The sequence below is a fragment of the Anneissia japonica genome, unplaced genomic scaffold (assembly GCF_011630105.1).
Source record: "Anneissia japonica isolate Jap-2015-1 unplaced genomic scaffold, ASM1163010v1 scaffold287893_len360957_cov134, whole genome shotgun sequence".
In the NCBI taxonomy this organism is placed as follows: Eukaryota; Metazoa; Echinodermata; class Crinoidea; order Comatulida; family Comatulidae; genus Anneissia; species Anneissia japonica.
Genome location: NW_022717951.1, coordinates 2,443 through 21,349, shown reverse-complemented (window position 1 = coordinate 21,349; position 18,907 = coordinate 2,443). Strand labels below are relative to the sequence as shown.

Genomic DNA, 18,907 nt, shown 5'->3' with positions numbered 1-18,907 from the left:
ATATATATATATATATATATACGCACTATGAACACACCATTCATAGCGGCCTGCTCAAAATGAATTGCTCATAAAATAGCGAGAGGACAATTAACATACTTCTCGATCGAAGACACGTTTAGCTAAATAATATAATTGTAATCACATCGTGTTGAACGTATCGATTGAAGCTAGGATTGTCAAAAAGAATAGCAGTTTAGTAATGAATAGTAATGTTCCATTACATATTCATATTTAGTAGTTCTATTGGTCATTAAGGCAAGATTTGTGCTACTAATGGATCAAAACGGTTTGCAAAACATAAGCTTTGCTTCATTATTATTATTATTATTATTATTATTATTATTATTATTATTATTATTATTATTATTATTATTTAAGGTAAGCCTATTCAATGTACACACAGAATCACCTTAATTCTGGTATCCTGTACTGTAGTATGCAGATGGACTAACCAAATTCGGGGTGAATTTAGATCCGAGTGGAGGCTTGGCAATGATTCTCAATATTTGCACTAGAATTAGCTTAACTCGTTTACCTGGAATCAGGGATCAATGCAAATGATTCAAACTCCTATTGCTGTTCGGTTGCTCTCCAAACAGTGGTTGCGCCAGCGTTTGAAATAAACTTGGAAGAGGGAATGTCCCGTGTTTTCCCCTCCCCCGCAGTGCCACTACTGTCTCCAAATGGTTATAAAATTTAGTGTTTCATTAAGACCATTTTTTCCATACATTGGTACTATACCTTTATGCCAATGTGGTAGGTCTACAATACATGATTCAAATCACTTGAATTTAATTACAGTATAACATCGATATTTCCACAACTCTGCATATTTTGGATACAACAGGGTCAAGCTTAACCTCTGGAGAATGTTAACTTAACTTTAGTATATAAATAAATAGGCACTTAGTACCATAACTAAGGTTTATACTTCTTATGACTATTTTGGATCATTGTAAAAAAGCAGAATATGCTTTCGTAGCAATTAATACAGATGTACGCTTTGAAAATGTTAGTATAACCATATATAAAATGTTATTAATTTATTTAATTTTTTATCTATTAGGTATAAAAAAACCTCATTCCAAACTCAGAGGGCAATCCTGTGAGTTTACGTACAGTAATAATAACAAGCATGAAAACACAAAATTATTAAATAGTTATCACAACAATTTATTTTAATATTATCTAATAATTATCCCGATATTATTATAAATGATTCTTATACGATGTTTATTTTTGGTAAAATACGTCACAAACAATCCATGAAAGTCTAACCACTTATTTCCAGTTTTATTCTCCCGAAAGACAATCCTCTGATTTTGTTCCCGAGACGATATTGTTTTCTACTGCTTCAAAACGGGCACAGGCAATATTGCACACGGGACTAGACTAACGACTTAAATATGTGCTACTGTAAACTTGCATTTCAGCACTCTAGAAACCACAAGGAAATCAGCAACGGAACTGAACCCTGCGCCAAAGTTCTGAAAGGATCTGCAGGGTTGAGAGCACATACACTCTATTGAGAGATTATTTATTATTCTTGATTGGTCAACGGAATGAATTGAAATTGATTTAGCATACTGTTTCATTCCGTTTTTATTATAGTAGGCCTACATTGGTCATCACAATAAAAATGAACATTGGGTTGTTTGGAATAATAACAACATTTGAGATTTTTAATAATAACTGAGCAGACAACATTATAAACTTTAGGCTAGTTATTAAATGAGTGTTTAAGAGAATAGGTTTTGAAAAACTGACATTAAGTAATTTATCTAACTAAAAACACAACAAAATCTGGGTAAAGAAGAATTTATGTTTGAAAATCGACCCAAAATGTAAATGGACCAACCAAAACAAGGCCAGGAATACCCGCGTGTCCTACAAACACACATGTTGTCTCACAAACGCACGTGTTTGCGTAGGCCTATGCTTTTACACTGTCGATTTGGACCTAAGCAAAAATATTCAGGGGGCTGAACTTACCGGAGGGGACCGTTTCAGGAAAATATTAACGCTCGTCTTTTTTGGAAAATATCTCATTCAATTTTCAATATGTAGATTTTTAGATTTCCAGTGGTAAACCAAACAGCAATTGTGGTTTCAAGAGCGATGTATCATGGTTTTTTTTCATGACAAAGACATTCAAGGCAAAAGGAAAAGAACAGTAAAACATGTATCATGCTGCGTGAGAAGAAATACTTCAGAATGAATTTGTAGTTTTGTTGTTTATATTCTATTTTGCTGCATGAGCACCCATGCATCATAATATGAAAAAAATTTGCTTTCTTTTCATGATTGATCATGTTTTCTGATTTTGTTTAAATATAAAAGATTACTGTTGTAGCGTGAACTCTGAAAGTAAAAGAGACGATGGCAGCTGAAGAGGAGATAAGTTTAGAAAGCGAGTTTGCAACAAGTACAACACTCCATGGGCTGAAATACATTGCCACAAGTAAACGGTTCTTCTTTAAACTACTTTGGGTATTGATTTTCATATCTGGATTGAGTTTGTGTGTGTGGCAAATCAGTCTACGCATTCAAGAGTATTTGTTGTTCAATATCAACACGGAAATCAACCTGATGTTCGTCGATGAACTGGAGTTCCCCGCCCTCACTATCTGCAACTTCAACAGGTAGGTGTATACGTTTGGAAGGTGAAGACTGACGGTTGTCGGCTGACGAGATTATTATATACTGTATTGAAAATGCAACGCCAGGACGCGCGCAAAACGGGTTGTGTTAGTGATGAACGATCCGTTCAGACTTTCTGCGACCATCATGGTCCAAGCGCTGACAGGGAGTGGAATTCGATTCGAACCATCAGAATACACTTGATTTTATTTTTTATTTGAAATTAAGTTAAATGTACAAAGTGTTTTTACCAACAAAATGAAGATACATTTATAAAAATTAAACAATGATTTCTGTCACAATGCTGGTATGGGGGGTTTTGGTTGGAATACTTACTATTTTAGTTCAGAAGCGTTGGTCACTAAATCGGTCTATATTAATTCATTATTACATTTATTTATATTTATATTGTTCCTTTATTTGTCATATACCTGTACATACATGTTTCTACCTGGGTCAATAAGTAACAAGACAATACAAATGTTGTTTTTTTTACATTATATAAATTGTAATTAAAAACACATGAAAGAGAAAACTCATTAATTACAGGCCTAAAGCTCATTTTATACAGAATCTTCGGATCGGAAGGCCTACCGAACCGACCAGAAAATCGACTGTGTAAAGCCGGGCACTCAATGTGTCGTACAATGGTCGTACAACCGTCGGCCGACGACGAATCCAACTTAGCTCCCAGTGAGCGTTAGACGATGCGACACCATCGGCTGATTGTCGGTGACAATCTGAACGAATCGTCATTTTTCGTCATTAAAAACGATCCATTGTGCGCACATTGTGGCATTGCGTTCTTTCTGGAATCGCTTCAGCCGACGGCCGTCGTACGCAGAGGGTGTCCAGTTTAAGAATAAGGACGCTGGTGTTGTAAATGCACCTTTAAATAGGCACAGACAACGACAAACAGTTTGAAAACATATTTTAAATTTTGAATGATAAAAATGTATTTATTAATTACTTTAATTAGGTATCGAGCTTCATACCTCACTGCTAATGATTTGAATCTTATCAAATTTCTATGGGACGCCGAGGACTACGACTACTATGAGTCTGGAAATAACATTCAGTATAATGATGCCTTTATCAATGGAAACTTTAGTACGTCTGAATTCACTAACAGAACTGGATTTCAGCTCACTAACCAAACGATTCAAAGTTGCAAATGGAAAGAGAAGAAGTGTGGAGGTCAGGTTAGTACTATGTAGTGGTGTACCTAAAGTGGGGAGGGGGTTCCTTCCCAAAAACCCCTCGCTCAATATATTTGTTAACCCTCGGGTTTTTTTCACTGTATTCTGAATATTTGCAATATAAAAATTATGTTATATTCATATTTTATCAGGGCTGAAAATAATAATAATAATAAATTCATTGTGCCCTGATGGTCTTTGCCCAACGCAATACACCTTTCTGAAGCGTCAACTAAACTTAACAACTGACCGTACCAATCAGAACAGTGACAGGGATACGCGTGTATCCAACAAGCTCTTGTGTTGTTGTCCCACAAACGCACGTGTTCGCGTATGCTTCTACACTGGTCTAGTGCGACCTTAGCAACAATATCCAATGCACGGGGCCTAGCGGAAAGGTCCATTCTATGGAGAACGCAACGCTATGAAGCCCGCTAAAGATCTGTCTTTTTTTAATAATCCCTTCTCACTGCCACCGACAATCACTAGACGGCGTCACGTCGTCTAGCCCTTAGGGAGCAGAGTTTTGTCGCCTGGCTTAAGCTGTTGGTCCCATGTGCAATATGGCCGCAGTACTTCCCATGCTTAATCACCTCCAATATGACCCAACAGGAAAGAAAAGGTTTCAGTTTTAGTGAGTTATTATCAGTGTGCTTCACACCGAAAATACTCTGCCTCCTCTCAGTTTAGTGCAATCGCTGTTCTATCCGTGTTTTTAGTTGGTGATGAAAGCAGGGATCATGCCAGAGCCCCACATCAAGGATAAAAACAACAATTCGTCTGGGAGAAAAAAAAAATCATGTATTTTTTCATATAGATTCTAAAATCAGTTAGATAAGCCTTTGAGTTTTCTGGGCCTTTGCGCCCTGACAACTTTTGAAAGTTTTTGAGCGACGTCCGACAATACCACACCACTTCGCTCTCATCGTGGGTGAAGGACCAGTAAGCTGGTGGCCTCATATTTAATATGACTCATGTGACGATAAAGAACGCAATGAACAGATATTTTCTCTCAGGGTTCTGCAAAATTCACAACCTGAAGAATGACTACGCTGCAAATAAGTAACCATGGCTTCAGCGGGTCATCTACAGTGTGTAACACCGTAAAATCATATTCGAAAAACGAAAAACAGGGATGGAATTGAACCAGGCACCAAGGTTAATTAGGCTCATCGCAAACACTTTGCCTACCATAATTTAACCGACTGAGCTAAGTTGCTCTCCCAATGTTAATGCATCAGTATATTCTGCTGACGTGACTAAATAACCATATTTATTGATCATTTCATTATTATAATCCTTTTAGAAATACATGAAAGAATTTTAATAGTACCAGTAATCACGGCTGGTCTTTTGTTAAACAAATTGGCTTTGCCTTGAATGCTAACGTCAACATTTATGATTACTAAAAAAAAAATTAAAACTCAGCAAAAGTGCATGAAATTGTGAACAATTAGAACAAATGTACATTGAATACAGTCTTCAATTTCTGAGAAAAAAAAACAAATCAGCTGAAAAATTTTTTCATGCGTTCATTTCTTCTAAGTTGGATTATTGTAACTATTTGTTTATTGATTTACCTGAGTTCCTTATCTACCGCTTACAAAATTTAAAAATCTGCTGCCCTGAATTTGTTCTTTTACTCCCCGCAACGACACATTAAACCCATCCTTTACGATTTACATCGGCTCCCTGTTAAAGAACGAATTACATTTAAACTACCTTTAATTATTTTAAGTCACTCTCATTTAAACATCCATCGTTTTTTTTTTAAAGTTTATTACGCCTTGTTTTCTCACCTGCACTCTGTTCCACGGATAGATTTTTAAAGCTCTAATGCCTATCATTATTATACTGCCCTCATGAGACTAATTGATTAATAGTTAATTGATTGATTAATAGATCTGTTTTAGCTCTGCTACCTTTATTATACTGCCCTCATGAGGAGCTCTTGAAAAACTCGGCTTATTGATTAATAGTTGATTGATTAATAGATCTTTTTAGCTCCACTGCCTCTATTATACTGCCCTCATCGGAGCTTTAGAGATTACGGGAACGTGTGTACTCTTTTGCTCTTTTGTGGAATTTATGAATAGGCCTAGGCATAATTTTACCTTAATTTACTCAGTTTTATGTCCAACTTCTATTTCTGTATATATTTTATTTTATTTTATTTTATTTCGAACATCATCCAACAGCTACAATAAAGCCAATTACAGGATGTCTTAAAAACATATAAAAAAATATAAAAATTACTATACAATTGAATAATTTATTACATAATAAACATTATTAAATTGGACATTTCTAAATTTTTCAAGATGTATTGCATATACAAACATAAAAATAAAGGACGGAGAGAACACGATATAGATTAATAAAAAAAAAGCCAATGAAAATACTGTACAAGGATTTGAAGTTATTGACACACTTAGAATATAAAAAATTTGGAAATATAAAATTACATATACAAATAATTTTTTATAAAAATATAAATACATATAAATACAAACAGAACACAAAGTTCATTCAAAGTCTGGATTTGAATGAACTTAGGCTCTGGTGATTTGAAATTTCAATAAAGTTCATTTTGCATTTGTAGTAATTAAGTAAACGAAATCAGTTCACTGGTACTACTAGTACTACTTAAGTTTTTAACAACAAAATTAGTAGATTAAAAATAATTATCAACTTTATCTACTCACAAAAACAGCACAATATTCAATAGTACAGTAACACAAGTTAGACACAGGGAAAGCAACAGGTCAGCATGGTAATTTTCAATGAAAAAAAAAATATTAAATGCAATAATATGTTTTTATTGGATGATCATAAAGTAAACAATACAATACGCCCATCATTTGAAATTTGACTCAGTTTCTGCGTAATGCCAATAACTTTTGCATAACTTTACATTAATTTAATCAATAGACATCAAAATATGTATCGAAAATGGAAATAAAACAAACAAGAAAATACAAATATTGTGTATGCTCACTTTGGAGTAGGCTCACCGTAGGAATCTATTTGTGAGAACGTTTTAGCAACTTATACTTTAGTTGCAACTATGAAATAGGCCTAATGTTTTGTTTGACTTATGAATATAAAAAAAAAACCTGGAACAGACATTGAAATTAAATATAAATTGAAAATAAATATATTCATAATTTTATATGTAAATATAAATATGAAAATACTAAATATTTTTGTGAGAACGTTTTAGCAACTTATACTTTAGTTACAACTATGAAATAGGCCTAATTCAAGTGAGTGATTTTGTTTGGCTTATGAATATAAAAAAAAAACTGGGACAGACATTGAAATTAAATATAAATTGAAAATAAATATATTGATAACTTTATATGGAAATATAAATATGAAAATACTACATATTTCCTTCATTCATCATCATTTAGTATATTTTCAAATATTATTATCATATATGTATTATCATAAACATAATAAAAAATAAATGAAAATATACTAAATGATGATGAATAACAATAAAGAAAATACATAGTTAGTATATTTTCATTTATTTTTATGTATTATTATGTTTATAATAATAGATAAAAATGAATGAAAATATACTGAATGATGATGAATGATAATAAAGAAAATATATAAACATGGTCAGAATCAGAACATTTATGGTAAATGCGAATAAAAAGAAAACAAACGATGACAAACTAATATATTGATTACTTTATTTCAATATCCATTTAATTTAAGCAATAATCAACTTTCAGTAAAAATATATCACAACAAACGATAAAAATAAACGCGTCTCGAACCTAGTTGACTTAGTAACATTTGCGTTGTTTCTGTAAAAAAATAAGAAAATAACGCCAAGTAATACAAACAATTGCTAATAAATTAATGGTACCGACCCTAATGCATGCCAAGTTAGACAATTTTGCAGGCGTAGTGTGCTGCGAGCACACATTTTCTCTTTATTTTATGTTTAAATACTTCAAAAGAAAAATGAAATTCAAATATATTTGGGAGTTTGTATGAATTTGGTTAAGTTGATATAGGGGAGTATGAAAAAATACTCATTTTGTTACCCAATTTGTAATACCTGTCGCACTTTATAATAAACCAGTCGCATTTTGTAATAACCGCTGTCACACTTAGTTTCAATCAGGGAACAATGAAATTCAATGGTGCTGTCCCAGTTTGGTGTGGCTAGGCTATAGAGAGTGGCGTATGTAGTAGTACAGGGGTCGCACGCCCCTTCCCCGAAAAAGCACACCCAAGACACTTCATCCCCTTTACTTTGCCAGTTAGCGCCCTCACTTAATTATTGAGTCTTCTCACTTTATTTTCTCACTCCACCCTCCTCCCAATACACTTATTTCAATTTATATAGCGGAAAGCCTTTAGTTAGACTTCCATATCCTCTACCCATGGCTAGAGTGTGCATAACCACATTACATTTTTGACATTCCAGAATTTTACTCATTTATTTACGTCATTTGGCAACTGCTTTACGTTCAACTCTGGCAAATATAATGACGTATTGAAAGTCAGACAGCCGGGAGCAGGAAACGCCCTTCAGTTGATGATTAACATTCAACAGGTAAGATTGTAATAAACCAATTCGTAGTTTGCACTGCACATGCCCGTATCCACGGTAAGTCGACATAGACCTATGTTGTAAGTCAACATAGACCTATGTTGTAAGTCGACATAGACCTATGTTGTAATTCGACATAGACCTATGTTGTAAGTCGACATAGACCTATGTTGTAAGTCGACATAGACCTATGTTGTAAGTCGACATAGACCTATGTTGTAAGTCGACATAGACCTATGTTGTAAGTCGACATAGACCTATGTTATAAGTCGACATAGACCTATGTTGTAAGTCGACATAGACCTATGTTGTAAGTCGACATAGACCTATGTTGTAAGTCGACATAGACCTATGTTGTAAGTCGACATAGACCTATGTTGTGTCACAGACCCTATATAGGGTCTGCGGTTGTGTGTTGTTTATGTTGACTGACCTTGATTGTGATATTTATAACACGTTCTTTAATAATAACGTTTTCAATGTTAATGATTATGAGTTCCTAATCGTTGCTTGCATTACGATTAAATCATGTTCGTAATTAACATTCACAAAATATTAACAAACTATTTTAAATGCAAATCACCATCAATTTATAATAATAATCATAATAATAATAATAATAATAATAATAATAATAATAATAATAATAATAATAATAATCTTTCATAGCGACGGTAGTCTCCTATGAACAGTCAATAAATGTAGGCCTAAAAAGTGTCATATTATTATTATTATTATTATTATTATTAATATTGTTATTGTTATTATTATTATTATTATAAAGAATAGAAGGAAATGGTTTATATTACATTGAGTTATTGATTTTAATATTTCTGAACTTCGTGCTATAAATAATAATAGTGTATATTGTGATCTCCTGAATCATGGCAGCATCTACGGTAACATTAATAAATAAGCAATTACGGTAAATGATTTCAAGTACCGGTAATTATTGAACGATAATTTAGTGCAAATTAAACCTATGGTAATTTAGTATAAAAAAAAAAATTAATGCTTTTGAGCGCAATAAAAAGAATATTTTCATGAGTTGAAAGATTGACTGTTCCGTTCAATGTGGCAGTGCCAAGGTGTATCTAACAGACTTTCAACGAATAAAAAATATTCTGTCAATTGCGCAAATAAAAAACATTAATTGTTTGCTATATAACAAACATGAAACAGATTCTTGTCATTTGATATTTTATGAAAATAACCACCTTTTTTCTGAATGGAGATTCTTGTCAATTGATATTTTATTAATCTGAAAAGATTATTTTCCCAATCACATCGACTTACTGAGAAGTCTATTACGATGTTTGTTTATCTTAAACATCTGACTATCGAATTTCTCCAAGTGAAAGCACATTACATAAAAAGAAAAAGCACCAGATATTAATATTAAATAGTACCACAATTAGCAGCTGAGAATCTGAAAAGATTATTGTTCCAACCAAATTGGCAAAATGAGAAGTTTATTATGCTAGGTGTTAATATTAGTTAATAACGATATTGAACATCCTTTGTGAAAGCATATTAATTTAAAAAAAACAGGTATTGAAATTAAATGGCACCACATTTAGCAACTTATTTATTTCCAGTGATTTTCTTAGTTGATCAAAATAGACTATAGTGCTTTTCAGTAAGTTTCCAAAATTACAAGTGTGCAACCCTCTAATTAGGGTGATTGAATTGGAGAATATCTGTAAATTAGGCACAAAGCTCGAAGCAGTACCGTACTCTATGTAGAATACGATCGCTGACGTTCAGCGCATCGGAAACGCGGTCCTAATGTCGTCTTGGACCCGATGTGAATGCAGCTTACTCTTAATTTTTTTTTAAATTTATAATACAATAAATATCTTTCACCCTCAAGGACGAATATACCGAAACGTCTGAAGGTAACATGGAGGCCGGCTTGAAGATACTAGTGCATCCGCAGAACGAACCGCCACTGATAGAATCCAAAGGTTTGGCAGTTCCTCCTGGTGTACACGCCTACGTCTCAACACGTAAAATTGAAGTAAGTTTAAATATTCATATAGGTCAAAACGATCTAGTAAGTACCTATTTTATTTGTTTGTATACTTTATTTGAAAACTACACATTAATATAAATGCAGTGCATTCAAAAGTGTACAAAGCTAGTAAAATCCTATTTTGAAAAACAGGTTATGCACAATTTTTGTTTTTTGTTTCTGATTTTCTTGTTTTCTGTGTGTTTTTACTCCCTTGTCATCTAATTTTAAGGATGTAACCTAGAGAGGTTTTTTTTATTCACTTATTTTCCTTTTATTTAATTCAGTGTATTTTATATGTTTGTCTCTTGTCATAGAAAGTTATATATTTTTGTGTATATATATTTTTTATGAATGAATTTTATTGAATAAAAGTTAATTGAAAAAAAAAAGCAGATGCTATATACTTTATTTCACAAGTTGTAATTTTAACTTTATATATTTTTGTAATATTATATTTGAATTTGCCTTTTATTGTAAATAATCATAACTTTTTAAATATTTGTATATATTTATTAATTATTGTTTGGTAAGTATCACCCTTGGGGAGAAATGAGAAATTTGTACAGCAATTAAGTTTTCTTTTGTTTAATCCTGTCACTGTTATGGTGTTTTGTTTTATGTTTTGTTGTGTATGTTTTAAAAATTGGAAGAAATAAATTTTTAAGAACACTAAGGCTAAAATTGCTTAAAAATTAAGAACAAACTAAGAACAAATAGAGGCTAAGGTATACTACTGTAAAATAATATTTTTTGTGTTTAAAATTGTGTAAATATAAGGACAAAATAAGAATATTTTAGCCTGGGCAAAATTTTACTGGTTCTTATGAAAAAAAAGTGTAATATCTATGCCCCTCCATAATTGACAGCATGTATCGTATTAACCTGTTTCCCTTTCTGTTTTCCATTCTGAAGATGTTCATGATCAGATAAGGTTCTACTAATTAAATTACCTACATAAACATAGCTGCCCTAACCTCCCTCCCCCACCCCCTCATTCATCCACTTTCCCAATTTCAGTAGTACCCCTAGATTCGGCACTGCAAGCTACATTGCAAATATTTGTTAAATATGCTTAAGATCTAAGTAAGGAGGTACGTTTAAATTAAAATGAACTTTTAATTTTGTCAATAAAATCATAAATATTTTGTTAATACGTAAATGGTTTTGCGTCCAATCGCCATAGGTAGAAACGCTAGGTAAACCCCACGGAGACTGTGACAAATCTGTGAAGCTTAACAATTACGAAATATACACGGTCGCCGGGTGCTTACTGGAGTGCCGGCATAAACACATTGTCGAAGAGTGTGATTGCAGACCTATTCGGTAAGTAAAGGCTATAGACAAATCCAATTAGGCGCCTACTTGCCTACAAGTTCTTAAAGTGGTGCAAAGAGTTGATTACCATAATCAACATACTGTATGCACAATAATTCCAATGCAAATTGTAGTAGATACCTGAAGCCCCAGTTATGGTGTCTGCAGGCAGTAGTGGTGCGACCTGGGAGAGAGAATCCTCCTCCATCGGACAGACCTGGACCTCCTGTCGGATCAAAAACTTTAAAAAAAAATTGATTTGTCCATCCTAATAACTTTATTTTGACTGCCAATCCCTAATGTTGGTGTGACGCTATTCCAAAGCAGTGCAACCTCATCACACATAATTCCTCTGCTTGACGCAAGTAATGAAGCGCCAGTTGAGAATGAGACCTGACAGGTCTCGAAACGTTCTGTAAGTACGTTTTTACCTTTATTGGTTGATTAAAATAACCTTTAAAACCTATTTCATTATTGTCAAGGCATGATCACACTATTGTAAGACAAGAAAAAGTAATGTAATCGTGAAAAAGTTGTTCCAATAATCTAGCGGACACCCACAATTCTTGCGGACCCCACATTTTTTGCGGACCCTTTTGACTTGGCAGATCCCCAATCATTTTTTTGCGGACCCATTGGGAACAATTGTTTCACACATCAATATCAGGGATTGAACATTAGGTGCTATCGGACCCCACCCCCCTCCTTCTCCTTAAATAGCAGCTGGTCATATATGAGACAACTCATGTGCTCCTTCATCCCTGTTTCATGGTTTGCAGGTTTCCTGATGTTTATTGTTTCTTTTATTTTTTTTTCCTGTATCACCCTCTTTTCCTAAGATAGCAGCATCCTAATCTATGACATAGTTTTGTTGTAGTGCGTGATCAGTGATTGCGGATTTATGTTGGAATTGATGATGTTGACGTTCTTTGAGCCCTAGTTAAAATACCTTTCGTGTTGTTCTCCGTGTCATGTTTCCAGCGGCTGAGATTAAACCACGCCTTTCTAAAATCCACAAACATAATTGCCCGATCCGACGCATTGTAGATAGTAGTAGCGCCATCTTTATGGTGTCTCATGTTTCATTAAGGAGATTTTAAAACCCATAGTCGGTGAAGCAGAACATCATGTTGAGAACTCAAAACAACTTGCGATTAAACTAAGAAACATCAGCGAACTAATACATTTTCCCATAAATTCGAGATAATTTATTTCAATAATGAAATACCTTTAACAGGCATGACTGCGTTCACTGTAAATTGTTTTAATTGACATTATATTTTAATTCAAATATCTTATTAGTAATCTGATAGAATCTTTTAAATTATTTTTTTGTATGTATGTATTCTCTATGTGAAAATGTTTAGTATAGGAGAGCCACTTGATTGTGGCAATCCTCAGTCGATGTACTTCTTATTTCCGTGATTTCTCTTGTATTGCTTTTACCTGGATATTAAACAAATTAAAAAAATCAGGAGGGAACCCTGAATTTGACAAAATTGAAAGTGAGTAGGGGATAACAGAATATTAACTTCAAATTTTTAGTCTGAAAGTGTCATTTCCGGCCATCTACAAGTGCAATAAACATAACAATTTCCTACCCGAGGTTGCTTAAATCCCTTATTTTGAACATTTACTGTCTGTACCCATCCCCTTCTGTCTATGTCTAATTCCAAGATCGACGATGTCGTAATTTGGCAAATCATGTTCTATCCTACATTTTAATGACAAAATATCAGCATTAAGCCGCCCTAAATTTTGCACATTAAAAATTAAATGGGGGATGGGGAAAAATATAATTACCTTCAAATTTTGAATCTGACAGTGCCATATTTAGGATTTTGGATCATGGACTTCGTCGAGTGAAGACCTACTCCTAATAGCTCCGTGAAATTACTTAAAAATTTCCCCACCTAGACGATATTTATAGCGATTTGTAAGTTATCATTATATTGAATGTATGATATTTGATATTTTACAACTATGAACACCCGCCATACCTGTGGATACGTCACTAAATGCCTTGCGTGACGAACTACGTAGCTTTGCAGCTGACATTAATGAGGGAATAGCATCGCTTAAACAAGGCCAGCATGCACTATTAAATAGAATTGATGTGATTGAAAAAAGGCAATCAGTCATGGAAGATTCGCTTGAAATTCACAGTAAAACCTACGATGAACTCAAAACTGCAACGGATATCTTACTTAAGAATTTCAAACAAATGGAAACTGACCTGAAATCTAAGCAAGATAAAATGGTGAACATTGAAGCTGAAATGCTGCGAATGGAAAGACATTCTAGAAGCTATAATCTCCGATTTGGAGGAATTGAAGAGAGAGAAAGCGAAGATCCAAAGCAACTTGTTCTGGATATATTAAAACATGACCTTAATTGAGATGAGATAACGATTGAAAATGCACACCGAACCGGTAAAATAAAGAAAGGTGGGATTCAACGCCCAAGACACATCATCGTGAAGTTCGTCTTCAGGACGTGATCCGCAAAGCCAAGGCCATGAAGGTTAAAACTTTTTACGTTATGGAGGATTTGCCGGCTGCTGACATACAGAAAAAGAATGAACTTAAAGGTGTAATGTCCAAAGCTTTCAAAGAAGGAAAACGACCATTGTTTAGAAATGGAAATCTTTATATCAATGGGAAACTCTATATTAAATGAATGCACATTAACATAAATTTGTCTTCACTATATATATTAAAAATGTAATATATCTATTGTTTTTTGTACTAGGTCTTGGCAAATTTCTTGCCCTTGTTTTTCGAACACAAATTATATTATTTCAAAATGCATTCCTTACATTGTTTATTCATTGAGCTATTCTTATTGTATATGATAGTACATACTTATTAAATTATGCAAGATGTTATATGGTCATCATATTTATATTTTAGTATTATTATTTTCATTATCTTGTTATTGTATTCCTTTTCTCGACTGGTATATATAGCGCAAATATTGTATGTTAAATATCTTAAAAATTATGTGATAAATGGCAAATAATGAGTTTATAAATCTACCTTTTCACGGGGTAGACTATTCTAATGAATTATTTAATGTTTCATTGAAATCTCCTGAAATGTATAATCCTGTTTTTAACCCATTATTAGATGATGACTTAAAATTTGATGATCTGAAATGCTAGTTAATCACCTTAACTTTAGGTCATCCACACTTGATTTGTGCAAATACTTTGATATTAATCAATTTAACCAACTCATAAAGAATAAAAGCACTAATCAATTATCCCTTTTTCACCTCAATGTTAGAAGCGTGTCAAATAAACATGACAGATTGGAAGAGCTTTTTAATTACATCAACCTCAAATTTTCTATCATTGGCCTCTCGGAGACATGGTTAAACGACCAAAAAATAATTCATTTTTAGAAGGATATAATTTTTTATCTTGTAATCGTATTGGTCGAACAGGAGGAGGGGTTGGATTATTCGTTAAAAAATGAAATTAATTTCAAGTTAAGACATGATTTACTTTTGCCAAAAGAAATATGTGATTCCCTCTTTATTGAAATTCTTAACAAAAGGAAAAAGAATAATATCATTGGCATTATCTATAAACCACCGGATTCAAATATTGACAATTTTACTGCCATAATAAATGAACTGCTTTTAAAATTAAATTATGAAAATATATTTTGTAATATTATGGGAGACTTCAATATAGATCTAATCAAGTTTCATAATCAAAATTTTATAAATAATTATTTAAATGGTATCTTATCAAACTCTTTCTTCCCTACGATATCTAAACCGACGAGAATTACACAAAATAATGCAACTCTTATTGATCATTTTTACACTAACCATATTAATTCTGAAATTGTATCAGGTGTTATCATTTCTGATATTTCTGATCATTTACCTATTTTTTAAATAATTGATTATGATTTGTATATAAATAATGATACTTTTAATTACTCGTATTCTATTAAGGATATAGGAGCATTTAGCCAAGATCTCTCTCAATCAGATTGGTCTAACCTTTATCATTCTAATTCATCTTATGATTCATTTATAGACATATTTTCTACCGTACAACAAAAACATCTATTTACTAAAGAAAAAACCCTAAAGAAAACAAAATGTAAACACCCATGGATGACACCCTCTCTTCTAAAATGTAGTAAACGTAAACATAAGCTTTATAAAATATTTATTAATTCCCAAAACAATCAAGATAATGTAAATTACAAAAAATATAACAACATCTTTACTGCTCTTTGTCGAATGTCAAAAAAGAAGTACTATGAAACAAGATTTAATCAAGTTAAATCTAATATTAAGAAGGTATGGGAAGTAATTAATTCTGTAATAAACCCTGGTAAAAAAATAAAAAGATACCTAATGTTGTAAAAATTGAACAAGAGTATACTTAAGATTATAAATGCTATTTGCCGTTAATTAATGACTTCTTTTCAGAAATCGGCAAAACTGCATGTAATTCAATACCTAATAATAACATTGATCCACTTTCATATTTACCACCTCCCACCCAAAATTCCTTTTTTTATTAATCCGGTTTCTGAAACGGAAGTATTAAATATAATCAACGATTTCGATTCTAATAAAGGGTCGGGGCATGACTCTCTCACACCCTTTGTTCTTAAAAAAATTGCTCCTGCAATTTTAAGCCACCTTACACACGCAATTAATTTATCTTTTACAACAGGTTCTGTACCTGACCATTTAAAAATAGCTAAAGTTATTCCTGCATTTAAAAAAGGTGACTCACACTTACTAAATAACTACAGACCAATCTCCATTCTACCCATATTTTCAAAAATATTTGAGAAATTAATGCATACTCGTCTTTATAATTATTTTATTGAAAATTATTTACTTAATAACCATCAAATACGGGTTTCGCAAACATCATACCACCACACATGCCGTTTTAGAACTCATGAATTCTGTTAATAATGCGTTTGAAAATAATGAATTTTTATTGAGTACATTCCTTGATTTGTCAAAAGCTTTTGATCTCGTCAACCATGATATTCTAATTTCTAAACTTTTTCGTTATGGCATTAGAGGTGTCTCATTAGACTGGTTTACAAGTTATCCTAATAATAGAAAGCAATATGTTCAAATTGGTAACTGTAAGTCGACATCAAGAAGTATTTTGTGTGGTGTACCACAGGGGTCCGTCTTAAGACCCTTATTATTTTTTATTTACGTTAATGACTTACCATTGGCTAGTGATATTTTACACACTGTTTCCTTTGCCGATGATACTACCATATTTTATTCTAGTAATAACTTTGATTTATTGTTTAACACATTTAATTCTGAATTAAGCAAGATTAGCAATTGGTTCATTACAAATAAATTATTAATTAACACAACTAAAACAAATTTCATTATATTTCACAGCCGTGGTGTTCGTCATAAACTTAAACACAAAATATGTGATGTTTTTTTAAATGGCAAACGGCTTGATAGAAAAAGTGAAGTATCATTTCTTGGTGTTTTAGTTCATGATAACTTAAATTGGTCAAGCCATCAACAAAGTGTAGCAAATAAAATCTCAAAATACATTGGTATAATAAGCAAACTGAAACATTTTTTTCCTCTAAGTATTTTAGTTTCTTTATACAATTCGTTTATTTTGCCCCATTTATTATATTGCAACATCATATGAGCCGCAGACTATCCCTCAAATTTACAAAGAATTCTTATATTACAAAAATGAGTTGTTCGGTTAATTACATCTTCACCATTTGAAACTGCATCTGAACCTCTATTTAAAAAACTTAACATCTTAAAAATTAGTGACCTTCATAAACTCCAGATTACTTATTTTATGTTTCAATATGTGAATAATTTAGTACCTGTATCAATCGCATTGCTTTTCTCTAACCGTGTAATATCTCATTCTTACAGTATTAGAAATCCAAATATATTACAAGTCCCTTTTGTTAACTTACTAAGAGTCAATTTTTTATTACATTTTCAGGTCCCACCATATGGAATAACCTAGATAAAGATATTATTATAAATTGTAAATCCCCGAAAGCATTCAAAAGTCACATGAAAACAATATATTTACAGGTCTTCTGACTGACTGATTGATTTGCGCTAACTCTAATTATTTTTCTCCATTATTTATTTATTTATTTTTATTATTTTTTTCTATTCTATTTTTTTAGGGGTCAATATGAGACAAGTTCTACTTCTAGTTTTGATCCCTGTGATGGTCTAATTTCGCATTTTTTATTAATTTTAAGAATATAATTTTTCATATGTAAATTTTTTTCTTATGACCATTACGAAATAAATGTTACTGAATTTCTGGCCATCAGCGGTATATAAGCCCTACATAAAAAAAATGTTGTACCTCAGCCCCAACCATGGTGAGGCTGAGGTGGTTTCTATTTCGAATTCCAGGATTCGCTGTTTAACGTCGTACATTCGTTGCGAATCGTCTTCTATCTGTAGGCCTAATGTTATTGTTGGGATATGAACAATGAGTGATATTTGGACATGGTGGGGGGGGGGGCACGTGAAAGCACGTGAACCCTACCAAGGACTTTTTATTCAAACTCGGGCGAGGCTATAGTCGGCCAATTAGTTGGGACCCACCGTCGGAAATTACCGTCGGAAATTTCGGACTACTTTTCGGCAAATTTCCGGAGCCACCAGTGTCTGCATGGGGGGGGGGGGGATTAATGTAGGCAAAAATGGCCCCGGAAGAAATGGCCCCTGAAAAAAGTCCCCCGAAAAAATTTTCCTGGAATATATGTCCCAAATAATAAATGGCTCCAAATGACAGGTAGGTTAAAATGGCGCCCAATGATCAAATTTAATAATAAATCTTTTTTTTAAATCTTTTAATTTTTTAAATGCTGCAAATAGCAAAAATTGAATCAATAAATCAGCTTAAATCGATGTTTAGTAGTCTATGTGTTTTAGAGAATGATTTATATTTTGTTTATTTGGGAATAATTATTTATTTTAGAGAATCGGTTCAGATTACCTTCATTGTTTATTAAAGTTTGTTATAAAATTATAACCTAAATATACACAGCACCTTATTATTGACTTTGTTATTAGTTTAATTTATTTAAGTGAAATTATATAATCTAAATTTACTTAATATGTAGAATGACAGTAGAATCT

General features: G+C 32.5%; 1 protein-coding gene across 1 annotated transcript; it reads left to right on the top strand.

Moving 5' to 3' along the window:
* Positions 1-2,382: 2,382 nt before the first annotated feature.
* On the top strand, positions 2,383-14,150 carry LOC117110387 (acid-sensing ion channel 5-like). Its single transcript, XM_033253083.1, has 6 exons — positions 2,383-2,645; positions 3,623-3,845; positions 8,296-8,424; positions 10,295-10,441; positions 11,622-11,761; positions 13,883-14,150. Exons 1-6 carry the CDS (start codon positions 2,383-2,385, stop codon positions 14,148-14,150), a joined length of 1,170 nt encoding a protein of 389 aa, XP_033108974.1.
* The last annotated feature ends 4,757 nt before the right edge of the window (positions 14,151-18,907 follow it).